At 38.9% G+C, this 20,926-nt stretch overlaps 1 protein-coding gene across 1 annotated transcript; it reads left to right on the forward strand.

Moving 5' to 3' along the window:
- Positions 1-866: 866 nt before the first annotated feature.
- On the forward strand, positions 867-19,949 carry LOC133622275 (translocon-associated protein subunit alpha-like). The gene is made up of 9 exons (XM_061984808.2): positions 867-1,022; positions 7,877-7,995; positions 8,066-8,159; positions 8,229-8,356; positions 9,278-9,412; positions 9,548-9,624; positions 14,331-14,409; positions 16,312-16,405; positions 19,731-19,949. Exons 1-9 carry the CDS (start codon positions 953-955, stop codon positions 19,793-19,795), a joined length of 861 nt encoding a protein of 286 aa, XP_061840792.1. The 5' UTR covers positions 867-952; the 3' UTR covers positions 19,796-19,949.
- The last annotated feature ends 977 nt before the right edge of the window (positions 19,950-20,926 follow it).

Raw genomic sequence — 20,926 nt, forward strand, 5'->3', positions numbered from 1 at the left:
AGTTGGGGGGCGGGGGAGAGGGTGTCTATTTATGATTAATAACATGTTAATTACACATTAATAATATAACACCATAAAACGTTAATAATTAAAATCAGTTTGACCAAAATAGTTTGCAGCCCAAACGATTGGGACTAGGTTGCGGTGATGTGGACATACTTGAGGGAGGAGGGGGGGCGGGGGGTGTCAAGTAATGATTACTAACACGGTAATTACATGTTAATAACGTAAAACGTTGATAATGGCCCTGTGATGAGGTGGCGACTTGTCCAGCTGAGATAGAAAATGGATGGATGGAATTAGACCAAAAATAGTTTGCAGCACAAACGAGTGGGACTAGTGTGGGGTAATTTGGACATAGTTGGGGGGCGGGGGCGGTTCTAGTTATGATTAATAACATGTTAATTACACATTAATAACATAACACCATAAAACGTTAATAACTTCAAATCTGTTAGACCAAAATAGCTGCACAAAAGATTGGGACTAGTTTGCGGTGAGTAAATTACACGTTAATAACGTAAAACGTTGATAACTTAAAATCAATTAGACCAAAAATAATTTGCAGCACAAACGAACATTTGGGGAAATGTGGACAAGGTGATTTACCATCAAGTTTAAAAAAACATGACCAATGATGTCCAAATACTTTTGAGCCCTTAAAATAAAAATGCTATATTATTTTATATATGTTGTATATTTTTGAATAGATAAAGCAAAGCTTAGTAACTGATAGTTTAATTTCAAAATGTTAAAAAAAAAAAACACACAAAATGTCCCAATACTTGTGCAGTTGAGAATATTCTCTGGCCCCTCCCTCATTGGTTGTGTCCCCGAAGGAGGCGGGACTAAGATGGGGTAACCCCGCCCCCTCACGTACTGCTTCCTCTTTCCGCCAGAACGCTGATGTGTTACTAACTTTTCACTAACTTCACTCTCCAACGCGGCCAAAATGTGGCATTTCGGTTCCAAAGTGGCGCTGCTTCTCCTCTTGGCTTTCCCATGCGGGCTGCTATCCATCAGTAAGTTGTGTCTTTTATCTTGTGGTGTGGTTCAAAAAGCAAATTAGACAGCCAAACATATCGACGTGGCATATTTTTACTACATAGACTCGGTTGGACTTTTCCAATCTTCTGACGTTTTTTTCGCTCGAAGCTGGAAACTCCACAAACACAGATTTATCTCGCGCGGCTTGCGTGGATTTTATCACGCCGAAATGAATGAAAGTAACGTTTGCCATCTGCGAGCGTTAAACGTGACGACTTGTGCTCAGACTTGCCGTGCAAAGACAAAAGTTGTTTAAGAAAAAACTTGCAGATGTTTTATAATGTTCTGTTTGGACTTGAAGTGTGGTTATATTGATATTCTGCTCGTGCCTGCAGGGACACGTCACCATAGGTATCTGCTACAACTTGTGTTATGACGTCATACTCCAGCACACACACACACAGATGCTTTTCAGTTATAAACAGCTATATAATAACATATTTATGCAATGCATTGCATTATTTTCAATGTTTAAATTGCAATGCAGATCACCAGAAGTTATGGAAAAGTCAAATAACATTTTCATGACATATCCATGTTTATTGGCAACACTAAATTGGCCCTAGTGTGTGGATGTGAGTGTGAATGTTGTCTGTCTATCTGTGTTGGCCCTGCGATGAGGTGGCGACTTGTCCAGGGTGTACCCCGCCTTCCGCCCGATTGTAGCTGAGATAGGCTCCAGCGCCCCCCGCGACCCCAAAGGGAATAAGCGGTAGAAAATGGATGGATGGATATCCATGTTTATTAACACAAAAATAAATTATGCTCAATTAAAAAAAAAAAAAATCAACCTTTACAGAGTTATTAACGCTTTGCTAATAACGCTTTGTTATTACCACCAGGTAAGAATTAATAATATTAATTTTTAACATTAAAATACAGTAGCGTAGTAGGCCCATGTATTCATTATAAACGAGGCAGAGGTTTTTATTTAACAAGTACAGTACAGGCCAAAAGGTTGGACACGCCTTCTCCTCATTCTTTATTTTCATGACTATTTTACATTGTAGATTGTCACTGAAGGCATCAAAACTAGGAATGTGGAGTTATGTACTCGACAAAAAAAGGTAAAATAACTGAAAACATGTTTTTTTTATTCGAGTTTCTTCAAAATAGCCACCCTTTGCTCTGATTACTTTTTTGCACACTCTTGGCATTCTCTCCATGAGTTCAAGAGGTAGTCACCTGAAATGGTTTTCACTCCACAGGTGTGCTTGAAGCTCATGGAGAGAATGCCAAGAGTGTGCAAAGCAGTAATCAGAGCAAAAGCGTGGCTTTTGAAGAAACTAGAATATAAAACATGTTTCCAGTTATTTCACCTTTTTTTTTGTTAAGTACATAACTCCACATGTGTTCATTCATAGTTTTTATGTGACAATCTACAATGTAAATACAAACCCTGTTTCCATATGAGTTAGGAAATTGTGTTAAATGTAAATATAAACGGAATACAATGATTTGCAAATCCTTCTGAGGAGACACATTTTTTAAGCTTCTCAGGTGGAATTCTTTCCCATTCTTGCTTGATGTACAGCTTAAGTTGTTCAACAGTCCGGGGGTCTCCATTGTGGTATTTTAGGCTTCATAATGCGCCACACATTTTCAATGGGAGACAGGTCTGGACTACAGGCAGGCCAGTCTAGTACCCGCACTCTTTTACTATGAAGCCACGTTGATGTAACACATGGCTTGGCATTGTCTTGCTGAAATAAGCAGGGGCGTCCATGGTAACGTTGCTTGGATGGCAACATATGTTGCTCCAAAACCTGTATGTACCTTTCAGCATTAATGGCGCCTTCACAGATGTGTAAGTTACCCATGTCTTGGGCACTAATACACCCCCATACTATCACAGATGCTGGCTTTTCAACTTTGCGCCTATAACAATCCGGATGGTTCTTTTCCTTTTTGGTCCGGAGGACACGAAGTCCACAGTTTCCAAAAACAATTTGAAATGTGGACTCGTCAGACTACAGAACACTTTTCCACTTTGTATCAGTCCATCTTAGATGAGCTCAGGCCCAGCGAAGCCGACGGCGTTTCTGGGTATTGTTGATAAACGGTTTTTGCCTTGCATAGGAGAGTTTTAACTTGCACTTACAGATGTAGCAACCAACTGTAGTTACTGACAGTGGGTTTCTGAAGTGTTCCTGAGCCCATGTGGTGATATCTTTTACACACTGATGTTGCTTGTTGATGCAATACAACCTGGGGGATCGAAGGTCAGCTGCTTACGTGCAGTGATTGAACCCTTTGATGATATTATGGACCGTAGATGGTGAAATCCCTAAATTCCTTGCAATAGCTGGTTGAGAAAGGTTTTTCTTAAACTGTTCAACAATTTGCTCACACATTTGTTGACAAAGTGGTGACCCTCGCCCCATCCTTGTTTGTGAATGACTGAGCATTTCATGGAATCTACTTTTATACCCAATCATGGTACCCACCTGTTCCCAATTTGCCTGTTCACCTGTGGGATGTTCCAAATAAGTGTTTGATGAGCATTCCTCAACTTTATCAGTATTTATTGCCACCTTTCCCAACTTCTTTGTCACGTGTTGCTGACATCAAATTCTAAAGTTAATGATTATTTGCAAAAAAAAAAAATGTTTATCAGTTTGAACATCAAATATGTTGTCTTTGTAGCATATTCAACTGAATATGGGTTGAAAATTATTTGCAAATCATTGTATTCCGTTTATGTTTACATCTAACACAGTTTCCCAACTCATATGGAAACGGGGTATAAAGGAAAACACATTGAATGAGGAGAAGGTGCGTCCAAACGTTTGGCCTGTACTGTATATTTAATATTTTTGGCCACGACACAGTTTGAACGGTAACACTATGTTTGGTATATTTAAGTGATTCTTTGGTGTACCACTAGATAGCGCCTGTACCACAGTTTGAGAATCACTGTCTCGAAAAGAATAAGAATGAACTCAACGTGAGGCAGGACATCTGCATACCAAATTGAAATAGGAGTGTGACTATTAATTGGCCATCGATTAGTACTGGCCGGTTTTTGTGAACAAGTTTGTGACTGCCATTGATACTGTTTTAGTCCTTCGACCGGATAGCAGCTAATTATGTGTCTCCATACACAGTGTGGAGCCGCGTCCCCAAGTTAATGATAATCGCCTGCTTTACATCAAGTAAACTGCATTTCTCAGTATCTTAAGTAGAGTTATCACTGGAGGACAAGGCAAAACACAGAGAGCATGCCAGGAGCAGGCATGCTATTAGCGAAGATAACCGCTAGTTTAGCTTGAAAAAACAACAAGTAAGAGTTTAGTGAAGTTTAAGTAGCGTAACAGCAGAAAGTAGGCAGTTATTAACAGGACATGAACAAGCATACCAAAGACTATAAAAATGGGAGACATTACCTCCCTGCTTGGCACTCAGCATCAAAGGTTGGAATTGGGGGTTAAATCACCAAAAATTATTCCCGGGCGCGGCCACCGCTGCTGCCCACTGCTCCCCTCACCTCCCAGGGGGTGATCAAGGGTGATGGGTCAAATGCAGAGAATAATTTTGCCACGCCTAGTGTGTGTGTGACAATCATGGGTATTTAAACTTTCACTTTAACTTTAAGAAGATTAGTAAGAGTCTAGACCGGGGGTCCTAAACATACGGACCAACAGGTTTTATTGGGCCCGTGCGATGAGTTTGCTAAGTATAAAAATGAGCTGAAATTTTTGAATGGACGAAACTGCTGTTCTAATTGTGACCACTGGATGTCGCAATAGCAATTATTTCAGAGGGGGCGGAGCTACGTGCGTGTTAAGATAGAGACATCACTTGTGTGTTTGGACACTACGTACTTAGCTGCTTATTAGTGCTAGTATACAACATGTGGATCGTTACGTTCATGCCTTGATTGTCTAATGTAACCTGTGACATTCCCCCTAATCCCCCCAAAAATGCTTTTGATAATCTGTACATTTCCTGTTGTACTTATGAGTGGGGACACATTTTCTGGGTGCACATAAATATGCCGAAATAATATGTATCTGCTTTTAACTTCATGTGAGATTCATGGAATGAGTCCAAATTGACACGTTTTGTTGTAGATGATGCTACATATGTACAGAATAAACCACGTGATGTTAGTACATCAGTTGAGGAAAAGGAGTAAATTACCTTAATAACATCCTGCCATTTAATTTTGATATTATTATTCATTTAATCTTCTGATAGATTAAAAAATAACACCAGTGGGAGCATTTTAAAACTCTGCCAGACTCAACTCCACCTATTTGACTGATGAACATTATCACATCATTTATTCAGAAAGTATGAATAACCACAAATGAAGATAGAATACTATCAACTGCAACATGTAAAAAAAAATATGATTTGTACATTTTCGCAATGTGTGTCTTTATTGTGAAGTTATCATGCCGTGATTTTACCATTGTGTGTTATTGTGTACTTTTTGACTTTGTTTCGCCCAAACAATTGTATATCATAAAAGAGTGTCCGTAACTAGTTTAAATACTGTATTGATATTGTTAACTGTCAATAGCACTCAACATAAATAAATAAAAAAATCTAATTAAGTTAAATTAAAGTTCCAATGATTGTCACACACACACTAGGTGTGGTGAAATGTGTCCTCTGCATTTGACCCATCCCCTTGTTCACCCCCTGGGAGGTGAGGGGAGCAGTGAGCAGCAGCCTGCGCCATGTTCGGGAATCATTTGGTGATTGAACCCCCAATTCCAACCCTTGATGCTGAGTGCCAAGCAGGGAGGTAACGGGTCCCATTTTTTATAGTCTTTGGTATGACTCGGGCGGGGTTTGAACTCACGACCTACCGATCTCACGGCGGACACTCTAACCACAAGGCCACTTAATTCATGTGATCGGTATTAGTATCGGCCGATCTCACTCATGGTTAAGTACAAACCCAAAAACCAGTGAAGTTGGCATGTTGTGTATATTGTGAATAAAAACAAAATCCAATGATTTGAAAATCCTTTTCAACCTATATTCAATTGAATAGACTGCAAAGACAAAATACTAAAGGTTCAAATTGGAAACTTTATTTTTTTGGAAATATTAGCTCATTTGGAATTGGATGCCTGCAACATGTTTCAAAAAAGCTGGCACAAGTTGTAAAAAAGACTGAGAAAGTTGAGGAATGCTCATTAAACACTTATTTGGAACATCCCACAGGTGAACAGGCTAATTGAGAACAGGTGGGTGCCATGATGGGTATAAAGCAGCTTCCATGAAATGCTCAGTCATTCACAAACAAGGATGGGGCGAGGGTCACCACTTTGTCAACAAATCCGTGAGCAAATTGTCAGTTTAAGAACAACATTTCTCAACGAGCTATTGCAAGGAATTTAAGGATTTCACCATCTATTGTCCATAATATCATCAAAAGGTTGAGAGAATCTGGAGAAATCACTGCTCTTAAGCAATTATATTATGGACCTTCGATCCCTCAGGCGGTACTACTTTAAAAAGTGACATCAGTGTGTAAAGGATATCACCACATGGGCTTAGGAACACTTCAGAAAACCACCGTCAGTAACTACAGTTCGCCACTAAATCTGTAAGTGCAAGTTAAAACTCTCCAATGCAAAGCGAAAGCCATTTATCAACAACACCCAGAAACGCTGCCGGTTTCGCTGGGCCCGAGCTCATCTAAGATGGACTAATGCAAAGTGTTCTGTGGTCTGGCGAGTCCACATTTTAAATTGTTTCTGGAAACTGTGGAAGTTGTGTCCTCCGGACCAAAGAGGAAGAGAACCATCAGGACTGTTATAGGCGCAAAGTTGAAAAGCCGGCATCTGTGATGGTATGGTGGTGTATTAGTGCCCAAGGCATGGGTAACTTACACATCTGTGAAGGCACCATTAATGCTGAAAGGTACATACAGGTTTTGGAGCAACATACGTTTCCATCCAACCAACAATATCATGCCCCTGCTTATTTCAGCAAGACAATGCCAAGCCACGTGTTACAACAGCGTGGCTTCATAGTAAAAGAGTGTGGGTACTAGACTGGCCTGCCTGGAGTCCAGACCTGTCTCCCATTGAAAATGTGTGGCGCATTATGAAGCCTAAAATACCACAATGGAGACCCCGGACTGTTGAACAACTTAAGCTGTACGTCAAGCAAGAATGGGAAAGAATTCCACCTGAGAAGCTTAAAAAATGTGTCTCCTCAGTTCCCAAACGTTTACAGAGTGTTGTTAAAAGGAAAGGCCATGTAACACAGTGGTGAAAAGGCCCCTGTGACAACTTTTTTGGAATGTGTTGCTGCCATTAAATTCTAAGTTAATGATTATTTGCAAAAAAAAATAGTTTTTTAGTTGGAACATTAAATATCTTGTCTTTGCAGTCTATTCAACTGAATATAAGTTGAAAAGTATTTGCAAATCATTGTATTTTGTTTTTATTTACCATTTACACAAGGTGCCAACTTCACTGGTTTTGGGTTTTGTAGTATCGGCAGATCTCACTCATGGTTAAGTATGATCAGCGTAGAACCGTGATCGGAATATCCCTGAAAACAACTATTTCACTTAATTAATTAGAATGGTTGCCCGTGGACACAATGTTGTGACCTACAGGTGTGTTTGGCATTTTACAATTGTCACCAATTTTAAATAAATCTTCGAGGTCCCATAATAACTCACATTTTATCATCTACGGGCTTTAGTAAGGACTTTTAAAAGATCATTTAAAAAGTAGATTTTTCTGAGGGGAAGTCACAAGACAGACATTTTAAATTAGAATAAAAAAAAATGCATGAACTGCATTTGCAAACTGAAGGTGAGGGTGATGGACGATATGATGACGTGGTTGTGCAGGTCCAGTGTCGGCGGACTCGGACTCTGCCGAGGATATTGACCCAGATGCCTCCGTAGATGAGGAGGAGGAGGAAGACGAAGAGGAGATACTGGTGGAAGAAGACCAGGTCCAAAGCACGGTGAGTACGAGAAAGAACATCGAGCGTCTCAGCCGTACGAGATTCAATCTCATGCTGTGTTCCGTGTCAGGAAGGAGACGCTGAAGATGACGCTGAAGCCGATGATAAAACCTTGACGTCTCACCCTGATGCGGACACCACCATCGTCTTCACCACGGGAGAAGGTAAGTGGGACGTTCGGGAGAGAAACTCTGGCTCTTTTGAATGTTCCTCACGTGATGCTCGTCTTCCAGAGTTCTTTGCCAATGAGATTGTGAAATTCCTGGTGGGGTTCACCAACAAGGGCAGTCAGGAGTTCAACGTTCAGTCCTTGGAGGCCTCCTTCCGTTACCCCCAGGACTTCCAGTTCTACATTCAGAATGTAAGCTCAACTCGAAACAGAACCGCCATCAAACTTAATGGCAGCTTCAGTGTTTCCATCTTCCTAACAAACAATACAGTCAATATATACATATGTTATGCAAATGTATACATATATGCTGTAAAGCTACCTTACAAGGCATGAAGAAGGATAACAAATATGAATTTGTACTACTAACGCCATCTTAGATGACATGGAAAATCATCGCTAATGAGCATGACAAATGACTCATTTTACGATCACAAATCGTGAATTTAGCTCGCAATATTTTGGACAAAAATAAAGTTACAAAGTTCAACTTTTGGTACATACTGGCCATGCAACGTTACACAAAAGATATATGCAGTATTTCTTCAAAAATAACCACCATGAAGTACGTGCTGGCACTGTAACTCTCTTTGCTTGTTGCTTGCTGTTACTACATTGTATACATTATACATACTTGCAGTGTGTATATTGTACTGTACATATTACATATTTTTATGAAGGTGTATGTTACTACATTATATATATACTTGCAGTGTGTATATTGTACATATTACATATTGTTATAAACGTGTCTTTTACTACATTATATATATAATTGCAGTGTGTATATAAAACATTGATGGAGGGTTTTGAAGTAGTTTTAGAGGCTTTGAAGGCTTCAATGCTGACTCCCATTTCTTTCCGTTTTTTATCGTCTTTAAAATCCTAAAAAAAAAAAGATATATGTCTTCTTGTCTCTCATAATGAATGTAAACGATAGGCAAAATTAAAAAAAAATTGCAGTTCCCCTTTAAGATTACTAATTAGTTACTTCAATGATCACCACAATGTTAATGAGGAACTAAAATGCAATTGTTAAGTGACAAATAAAGCATGTATTTATACAATGGTGCATCATTTGAATTAAATAGTCACATTTGAATAACTGTGCAGTTCACAGCGTTGCCTCTGGACACAGTGGTTCATCCTGCTGCTCAAGCCACCTTCGAGTACTCCTTTATCCCAGCCCAGCCCATGGCCGGGCGTCCTTTTGGTCTGGTCATCCTCCTCAACTACCTTGACGCGGAGGTACGCAAGCACCCCTAATCCTACTAATGATACAATGTCACTATCAAAAACATGTCCTATCTTGATGAAATGTTTTGTCGTGTTACCTAATGATTCACTCGTTACCACTTCCTGATCTTCTGTCCCGTCCTCCAGGGCACCGTGTTCCAGACCGCCATTTACAACCAGACTGTCACCATCACTGAGAGAGAAGAAGGACTGGATGGTGAAACGTAAGGCAGCCTTTTTTTTTGTTCTAATCTCTGCAAATTTGCAAATATTTCCCACTTGAGGCCCACAGACACAGCTCTTATTTCCCCCAAACAGTAGAAGAAGGTGTGAAGTTGTTGGATTATTGCTGCAAGAAAAGTCCACCTATTGACCTTTTCTAATGACAATGTTTGGATATCTTACCTACCGTAGTCTTTCTGCTCAGTAAATATACTGAAGATCTACATATTAAGTACCCCAACTTAATACGAGTAATATGAGAAGCAACTTGATAAACTATCACCCAGAAAATATATTTGATGCCAAGCGTCAGTTTGTGAGGCATTTATCGTAGTGTCAGGACTATAAGGCGCACTTAAAAACCTTTTTTTTTTCTCAAAATTCGACAGTGCGCCTTATAACCCGGTGCGCCTAATGTACGGCGCTGGTTTTGCTTATCGACCTCGAAGCAATTTTATTTGGTACATGGTGTAATGATAAGTCTTTGGCAGTCAAACATAAGAGATACTTGTAGACTGCAGTATGACTCAAGTAAACAACACCAACATTTTATATGTTCCATTGAAAATATAGAACATTACACACAGCACTCAAAGATCTATCAAAATGTTTTAGTATAGCGCACCCCTTGATGGATCGTAGGAGTGTTAAACGTATGAGTATTATTATGGTGTGTGTATAAGGTAAGACATATTATCTGGCGTTTTGTTTCGCAATATTATGCAAAAGCAACTTTTCTTACCTTCTGGTACCTGCTGATCTGTATTTGGGATCTGCATAAATCCTGAAAAATTTGCGTGCGTCAGCCTTTGTAGACCATGACAACAACGCAGTCGATAAGGTTCTTCTTTTTCTCTATCTTCTTGTTATGGGACATTCATCCTCTGCTGTTGCCATTTCTAATATAAAGTAGTGTAAAGTTCTTACTTATAACTGGCATGAAAGTGCTAAAACATACCGGTGTAGTCCATCCATCCATTTTTTACCGCTTATTCCGTTCGGGGTCGCGGGGGGCGTGAGTTTACATAATTCACCCAAGGAACTTTAGTTATTAGAGAGTTCCGGTCGGACGGTTTTTCACGGGACACATTTCCGGCGGGCTAGGAGATGCTGCTCCGTTATTGATTGAAGTAAAGTCTGAATGTCATTAAAACAGTTAGCTCCATCTTTTGACACTTCTTCCACCCCCGTCCTTGCACGCTACACCGCTACAACAAAGATGTCGGGGAGAAGACGCTGTCGAAGGGTAGCCACATAAATAAGACCGCCCACAATACGGCGCATCCCGAAGCGACGCTCAGAAAGCGACTTGAAGATGATCTGTAAAACATCATCTATGCAACATTTTGACCAAAGAACCACCATTACATGTTATGTAGACCACAAGGAAGTCTTTTACATTTAGAAAAAAAAAAATATGACCCCTTTAATACGCCCTATAATCCGGTGCGCTTTGTATATGAAGAAAGATCGAAAATAGACCATTCATTGGCAGTGCGCCGTATAATCCGGTGCGCCCTAAGGTCTGGAAAATACAGTACATATTTGTAGTAATAAATATGATTATAATATGTGAGTATTATGATTGTGCTTAAATACAGTAAGTGTATTTATCCGAAACATTCTTGCCACTTAAGTTTACACACAATAATATTTTTAAGTCTTTTTTTGGGGACATATACCACAATAATATTGCAACCTGGACTACCGGTAAATACCGGAATAATATCCCAGGGTTTCCCCTTAATGTAATTGAATGTGGTGCGCCGCAACTGCTTTTTATTACCGCCACACCTTGAAAATATATATATTTTACACAAATTAAAGTAATACATTGTATTGTAGCCCCCAAAACAAATCACACAATGTCAGACGCTATTTTTAACTTTTATTACCAATATTATGATAACAAAGGGCACAATTCCAACAGGTTTTACCTCCCGTGCAAACACTTTTGTCTCGTGAGTCGGCGCTTCGCCGAACACACAACACTTCCTCATTCTCCGCCAATCACCTTTTAGGCACGGACGGTGTGTTTGTGACCATGGGAAAAACGGACATCAAATCCAAAACACACGAACATAAAAAAATAACATCAGCTGGTTGATACAGTGTGAAAGAGCCTAATATTTGTGCATTATTGACAAGTGATGTACCGAAAACTTGACCACCAAAAAAAGACTGCTCACCGAAAACTGCGCTGCCGAAACCGGATATAAACTCAACACACGCCATTGTCTGGAGCGTTGTCAGCATGTCTGTGATGTGGACATGATTTTATTATACAAACCCCGTTTCCATATGAGTTGGGAAATTGTGTTAGATGTAAACATAAACGGAATACAATGATTTGCAAATCATTTTCAACCCATATTCAGTTGAATATGCTACAAAGACAACATATTTGATGTTCAAACTGATAAACATTTTTTTTTTTGCAAATAATCATTAACTTTAGAATTTGATGCCAGCAACACGCGACAAAGAAGTTGGGAAAGGTGGCAATAAATACTGATAAAGTTGAGGAATGCTCATCAAACACTTATTTGGAATACCCCACAGGTGAACAGGCAAATTGGTAACAGGTGGGTGTCATGATTGGGTATAAAAGTAGATTCCATGAAATGCTCAGTCATTCACAAACAAGGATGGGGCGAGGGTCACCACTTTGTCAACAAATGCGTGAGCAAATTGTTGAACAGTTTAAGAAAAACCTTTCTCAACCAGCTATTGCAAGGAATTTAGGGATTTCACCATCTATGGTCCGTAATATCATCAAACGGTTCAGAGAATCTTGAGAAATCACTGCACGTAAGCAGCTAAGCCCGTGACCTTCGATCCCTCAGGCTGTACTGCATCAACAAGCGACATCAGTGTGTAAAGGATATCACCACATGGGCTCAGGAACACTTCAGAAACCCACTGTCAGTAACTACAGTTGGTCGCTGCATCTGTAAGTGCAAGTTAAAACTCTCCTATGCAAGGCGAAAACCGTTTATCAACAACACCCAGAAACGCCGTCGGCTTCGCTGGGCCTGAGCTCATCTAAGATGAACTGATACAAAGTGGAAAAGTGCTCTGTGGTCTGACGAATCCACATTTCAAATTGTTTTTGGAAACTGTGGACGTCGTGTCCTCCGGACCAAAAAGGAAAAGAACCATCCAGATTGTTCTAGGCTCAAAGTTGAAAAGCCAGCATCTGTGATGGTATGGGGGTGTATTAGTGCCCAAGACATGGGTAACTTACACATCTGTGAAGGCGCCATTAATGCTGAAAGGTACATACAGGTTTTGGAGCAACATATGTTGCCATCCAAGCAACGTTACCATGGACGCCCCTGCTTATTTCAGCAAGACAATGCCAAGCCACGTGTTACATCAACGTGGCTTCATAGTAAAAGAGTGCGGGTACTAGACTGGCCTGCCTGTAGTCCAGACCTGTCTCCCATTGAAAATGTGTGGCGCATTATGAAGCCTAAAATACCACAACGGAGACCCTCGGACTGTTGAACAACTTAAGCTGTACATCAAGCAAGAATGGGAAAGAATTCCACCTGAGAAGCTTAAAAAATGTGTCTCCTCAGTTCCCAAACGTTTACTGAGTGTTCTTAAAAGGAAAGGCCATGTAACACAGTGGTGAACATGCCCTTTCCCAACTACTTTGGCACGTGTTGCCCGCCATGATATTCTAAGTTAATTATTATTTGCAAAAAAAAATTAAAGTTTGTGAGTTTGAACATCAAAAATCTTGTCTTTGTAGTGCATTCAATTGAATATGGGTTGAAAAGGATTTGCAAATCATTGTATTCCGTTTATATTTACATCTAACACAATTTCCCAACTCATATGGAAACGGGGTTTGTATATCACAGATATACCAGCGGACAGCCATCTACAAAATGTGCAAATATGAAGAGGACTTTTAAGAAGAGAAAGTGAAACTTGAACAACAGCGCCAAGCAAGTGTGACGTCATGCTCACTGCAGCCTCTTCAGTGAGAGACATGGAGGGACAGAAGTAGAATCTCTAAACAAGTACATTCCATAATAACACCAGAAGAAGATGCTAGATTTGTTGCTCGTTGTTTTTCATTTTAAAAACTCATTAAAAGCCTGTAAACACTTGAAAAAATCTCAACAAATACCTTGTACAAAAAGCAGCTACAATTGAAAATGTTAATATTAATACTAATTAATAATAATAGATCTGTTTTTAAATGTGTGTATACATTTTTTTAGCCTTTTTAATGAAAAATATCATATAGAAAATTATGCAAATTATTCGATTACGTCATGGTAGCCACGCCCTCCCCGCCAAAGGTATCTTGGCAGTCTGGGGTAAACCCTGTGTCTTACCGTGAGATTTTGATACTGTTACATCACTTTTTTATGTTCATGAATTATTCACGGTCACAAGCGATGTGACTTGGATACTAAACGCTCTTTCTTGAATTCAACGAATAATATCCTCTTCCTTTTCTCAGCACTGTCGCGTTTATTTCTTTATTCCCGTGCGCGGGAAACAAAGCAATGTTTTGTTTCACTGCAACATTTAGTACGCCAACTAATGTCTTATCTCAAAATGCTCTTAAGTTGAGGTACCGCTGTAATTTGAAACGCCATTTTTCAACTGTTGCAGATGGATTTAAATGATTTGAGGTGTTGCTACTGAAACATTGACAAGTCAAATATGCAATGTTCGTTTTCAGAGTCTTCCTGTACATCTTCCTTGCTGGACTGCTGGTCTTGATGCTCTTTGGAATGTACCAGGTGCTGGAGTCACGGACGGTAGGTGTCTTCAATCAACCTTTAAATACGCATTCCCACATTCACTACCGCCATGCCGAGATAACGCTCACATGAAGATGTGAAGAACAATAAACAGCCTCAATGGCGGAGTTGAACGTGTTTTGGAAAGTTGGGCCAAATTACACATTTTACTGGAGTCATAATATGACTCCAGTAAAAGTAAAAAGTATTCATCAAAATAATTACCTGAGAAAGTACTCTGTAAAAAAAACTACTCAAGTATTGAATAAATTGTGAGTAACTTCCGATATATTTAGTAGTTAATTTTTAATGGTTCTTGGACTACGATTAATAATAATAATAATAATAATACCTGGGATTTACATAGCGCTTTTCTAAGTACCCAAAGTCGTTTTACATGTAGAACCCATCATTCATTCACACCTGGTGGTGGTAAGCTACTTTCATAGCCACAGCTGCCCCGGGGTAGACTGACGGAAGCGTGGCTGCAATTTGCGCCAACGGCCCCTCCGACCACCACCTATCATTCAATTCACCGGTGTGAGTGGCACCGGGGGAAAGGGGTGAAGTGTCTCACCCAAGGACACAACGGCAGCGATTTTTGGATGGTAAGAGGCGGGGAGCGAACCTGCAACCCTCAGGTTTCTGGCACGGTTGCTCTACCCACTACGCCATGCCGCAATTGTTGTGTGTGTGTGTGTGTGTGTGTGTGTGTGTGTGTGTGTGTGTGTGTGTGTGTGTGTGTGTGTGTGTGTGTGTGTGTGTGTGTGTGTGTGTGTGTGTGTGTGTGTGTGTGTGTGTGAGTGAGTGTGAGAGAAACATAAAATTAATTTATGATTTTCTTCAACATGTTTTCTCTAGTTAAAAGTTATAATTCCTGTCAGCTGAAATGTGAACATTTCTACTGCCACACATGCAGCAAATGATATAAATGTTATTTTTACCAGTTTGAAGGTAATCATTGAATATTTTTTGCTGCCTTTTCAGTCATGTCTCTTTTTACAGTCAGTACTTTTCGATGTACTAAATGAGTCTGATTTGTCAAATATTTTAGTTTCTTCTATTTTCAAAGTTTCATGTGAAGTTGTTGTTTCCATGCTCTTATCGCTCATGTGACTGTTGCAGTGCGCCTCTCTTACACTAGAGGGCGACTGTAGTCATTTCAGCTTGTTTGGCTATGTTAGATGTAAAAACAATAGAAGAAGAGAATGCTACATGCTAATAAACTAGCGCTAGTAACTTTCAAGCTCCGGCTCTAACAGATAAGTACAACTTTCCACTGCTTTTTGATGTTGTTGGTAATGTTTTAATGTGTTTAAAAGACACTGGTGGTTATTAGGATCATCACAGACATGCAAAAAGATCGCTTTTTTGAGTCGATTGTTTTGGAAGGTTTCTGTTCAGTAGGTGTCTCAAACAGCCGGGATGTGATGGCGTCATGTCACGTAAACAAAGTGTATTCTTTGGGAACATTCCCACACTTGTTAAACAAGTATGTTTCTAATTGATCATATACGTTAAAAATACTGACATATTTCAGCTTCATGTAGCTGTACTTTGTGCTTGTTTGATTGTGGGAATGGAGTCAAACGTCACTATACTGCTTACATTGGATTGGTCAAACAGAGTCAAGTGACAGTGCCTACTGGAAATATGCTCGATGATGTAAAAAGCTTTAATCGATGATTATAAGTAATTGTGATATACATGAATGTAACAATCGGAATGAAACTCAAGGTAACGGAGTAAAAGTAGCGTTTCTTCTTCTCAAAAAGTAAAAAGTATGTTCCATTAAAACTACTCTGACAAGTACAATTTATCCCAAAAGTTACTTAAGTAAATGTGATGGAGTAAATGTCTTTTTAATGCGCACATCACAATTCTAACCCGCTCCGCTCATTTGAAACTGTTGGTTTCCAGAAAAGGAGAATGCCAGTGAAGATCGAGAAAGGCACGGGTGGCATGAACGACGTGGACATCAGCTGGATTCCCCAGGAGACTCTCAATGTCATGAGTATGTTTGTTGTTCTATGAGAAATATGTATGTATACATACATATACACATACAGTTGTGGTACACTAACATTATAGATGTCTTTTTACATCATCATACAAGAACACATGTTTGTAGTTACCAGTTATAATGTTGACATTACCTTAGACATGTGGTTCTCAACTGTCTTCACCAAGTAATACCTCAGAAAACACTTGGCTCTCCAAGTACCACCATCATGACTAACATTGAAGTACAGTAGCATAGTAGGCCTAAGTATTCATCAAGTACCACCATAATGACTAACATTGAAGTACAGTAGCATAGTAGGCCTAAGTATTCATCAAGTACCACCATCATGACTAACATTGAAGTACAGTAGCATAGTAGGCCCAAGTATTCATCAAGTACCACCAACATGACTAACATTGTAGTACAGTAGCATAGTAGGCCTAATTATTAATCAAGGACCACCATAATGACAACATTAAAATACAGTAGTGTAGTAGACCTAAGTATTCATCAAGTACTACCATAATGACAACATTAAAATACAGTAGCATAGTAGACCTAAGTATTCATCAAGTACCACTATAATGAAAACATTAAAATACAGTAATGTAGTAGGCCTAAGTATTCATCAAGTACCACCATAATGACAACATTAAAATACAGTAGTGTAGTAGACCTAAGTATTCATCAAGTACTACCATAATGACAACATTAAAATACAGTAGCATAGTAGGCCTAAGTATTCATCAAGTACCACTATAATGACAACATTAAAATACAGTAGATAATAGATAGTACTTTATTTTACTTTATTATTTATACAGTAGTGTAGTAGACCTAAGTATTCATCAAGTACCACCATAGAGACCAACATTAAAATACAGTATTCTAGTAGACTTAAGTATTCATCAAGTACCACCATCATGACTAACATTGAAGTACAGTAGCATAGTAGGCCTAAGTATTCATCAAGTACCACCATAATGACAACATTAAAATACAGTAGTGTAGTAGACTAACTATTCATTAAGTACCACCATAATGACTAACATTGAAGTACCGTAGCATAGTAGGCCTAAATATTCATTAAAAACAAGGCAGACATTTTATTTAATAATTATGTTTGATATTTTATCATATTTCCCGAACTATAAGCCGCACACACTTAATTTTAGAACACGTTTTTTTTCCCTTTTTTACCCGTACCGGACTATATGTCGCAGATATATATGATGTAGGGCTGCAACTAACGATTAATTTGATAATCGATTAATCTGTCGATTATTACTTCGATTAATCGATTAATAATCGGATAAAAGAGACAAACTACATTTCTATCCTTTCCAGTATTTTATTGGAAAAAAACAGCATACTGGCTCCATGTTCTTTCAACTTGCCAAATAAAACAAGGAAAATTTTACAAAAATGCACAATTTTGACATCCCTGCTATAGATAATAAAAAATTAAATCTGATAAATCTATGGATAAAAAGCAGAGCCTGACGACGCATGCGCGTTTATCACAACTCTCTCGCTCTCTCTGTCTCTCCCCCTCCCTCACCAATGCTGCTGCGCTCCTTCACAATTGGTTTTGTTTTTAACCTTCTTAACCCTGAACGTACATTGAAAATACACGCAACCCCAACTCAAAATGCTGGACATTTGAGGCATTTAAGAAACACCACCCGGACAGCCCCGCAAAAGAGGACATGTACGGTGAAAAGAGGACGTATGGTCAGGACCTAGCCCGTTAGCTGCTAGCATGCTAGCAGCGATCGGTTTCACTGGACATGTCCTCTTTTGCTAGCATGCTAGCAGCTAAAGGGCTACGATAGACTGACCATACGTCCTCTTTTCACCGGACATGTCCTCTTTTGCGGAGCTGTCAGGGTGGAGTTTCTTAAATGCCTCGAATGTCCGGCATTTTGAGTATTGTTTACCCAACGTGCAGTCCATCCATCCATCCATTTTCTACCGCTTATTCCCTTCGGGGTCGCGGGGGGCGCTGGAGAGCCTATCTCAGCTACAATCGGGCGGAAGGCGCAGTACGCTACTTAATATGTCCGTGTGGAAACTCGTTCGGTACACCTCCGCACCGAAACCCCTGTACCGAAACGGTTCGATACAAATACACGTACCGTTACACCCCTATTATTTTGATTATTGTTTCTCAGCTGTTTGTAAATGTTGCAGTTTATAAATAAAGGTTAAAAAAAACAAAAAACAAAAGCATAGCCTCTGCGCATGCGCATAGCATAGATCCAACGAATCGATGACTAAATTAATCGGCAAATATTTTTATAATCGATTTTAATCGATTTACTCGATTAGTTGTTGCAGCCCTAATATGTTGTGAAATTTGTTATTTACACAGAAATATTTAGTAAATGTTTATTTACATAACTTACTTGTGTCCAAAAGCTAGCTCTCCAATCAGCTAAACGGACTCAATAACTAGACGGTGACGTTTTGGTGAATTTACTGAGGAATTTGTGAAACTGAAATAATACAAAAAGAATGCCGTTGTAAGTTAATAATACTAACACAAACACTTGCCTGTTGGCGTATTAGCCAATGCTAACGAGGCTAGCTTGATTACATTATGATAGCATGTACAAATATGCATGAAAACACTCCTACAGACATCACACATGGGACGCTTTAGGAAGTAAGAATTGTTTTAGTTATATTGTAAAACTCACAAACAAATGAAGAATCCTTTCGAGCAGGAACGTTGTGGACGAATACTGCCGGTTCACAGAACGAAACAGGAAGTACATTTTCAACTCGCAGCACCTGCATTGAGCAAACTTGTCCAAAAGATGGGGCCATAGCACAAACAACACACCTTTTCAGTATTTATGTCGGTGTAATATGAAAACTATTTGTTCAATACAAAACATTATGGCCGTTAGTGAAAATCCATAAATTGGCCACACTGTTTTATAAGTCGCAGGGTAAGAATTGTTTTAGTTGTATTGTAAAACTTACAAAAGTTGCTCGGAGTGATGAATGAAGAATTCATACGAGCAGAAATGCTATGGACGGCTTTACTTCCGGTTTACATTCTGGCCGTTAGCGAAGAAAAATACATAAATTGATAATCCGCAGGGTTCAAAGCGTAGGAAAAAGTAGCGACTTATAGTCTGGAATTGACTGTACACACAGTTTGAACAGTAACACTGTGTTTGAATATTTGATTAAGTGATTCCTGTGGCGTACAACTAAATGGAGACAGTTTGAGAATGACTGCAGTTTAGCATCATAGCTTCCCTTTATTTATTGCTTGTAGGAAGTGAATGTTGTTAACCAAGATCTACTTTGGGACTTACAGACAAGGCCTCCCCCAAGACCTCCCCCCGGAAACGAACCAAGCGGGCAGCCGGAGTGGACCAATAGAAGTCAAGTCAAGATGGCGTCCGCCAGATTTTCAGAGACGTTGTGGAAATATTTGGACGCCAGTAACACAATTGTTCATTTTCATTGTCTTGTTTTGTTGTCACTGCGAGTACAACCTTCGGGTGGAGAAGGAAACTCACTGGGGAGTCTTCATCCTATTAGAAATGATTTTTGTAGTAAGGAGTGGTCACCACGTGTCGCTACACAAAACACCACAAAACGCTCGCCTTAACAACACTAAATACATTTCCAGGACACGGCGGCAGTACGTGCCCCTTTGCAAATACACACTTTTTGAAAATAAATGTGAAGAAAAAAAAATCCATGCCCTTTTGTTTTTTTGGGCCATTTAGAAAATCTGTTTAAAAATGCATTTTAACACCTGTTACACAGGTGTGAAATGTTAAAGGTGCGGTTTGGAGCTGATAGGTGGCTGCGTAAAGGGCGCCAAAAGCATTGTTTGCTAATGATTTGCCACTTGCCAAGATTTAAAATTGTAGTACTAATTAGTCATTGATTTTATGTCATGATTTTTATTTTAGCATGAATCATTTTATCTTGTCTATTTTAATTTAAACATGTTCACATTGAGAAAATAACTTTTCAAATATATTTTTGTTCTCCCCACATACACTGCAAATTGTGTGCCACTTGCCAGGATTTAAAACTAAAATGTCCCCAGTTTTAAGAGCTATTTACTTATTTTTAGTCACCGACTAATCCTAATTTTAGCATGAATAATTATATTTTGTCCAGTTTAAACATGTTCAATTTGACAAAATAACTATTAAAATATAATATTTTTGGTTTTCCCCACTAAAAATGTCCCTAGTTTTAAGAGCTATTTACTTCTTTTTAGTCACTGACTAATACTAATTTTAGCATGAATAATTATATTTTGTCTATTTTAGTTAAAAAATGTTACATTTGAGAAAGCAACTATTCAAATATATTTTGGTTTTCCTCACATTAATTAAAATAAATGGCACTTAAAAATGCCCCCAGTTTTAAGCGCTATTTAATTATATTTAGTCATTAATTTTACGTCATAATTTTAATTTTAGCATGAATAATTTATATCTTGTCTATTTTAATTTTAAAATGTTCAAATTGAGAAAATAACTTTTCAAA

Source organism: Nerophis lumbriciformis, linkage group LG23, assembly GCF_033978685.3.
Source record: "Nerophis lumbriciformis linkage group LG23, RoL_Nlum_v2.1, whole genome shotgun sequence".
In the NCBI taxonomy this organism is placed as follows: Eukaryota; Metazoa; Chordata; class Actinopteri; order Syngnathiformes; family Syngnathidae; genus Nerophis; species Nerophis lumbriciformis.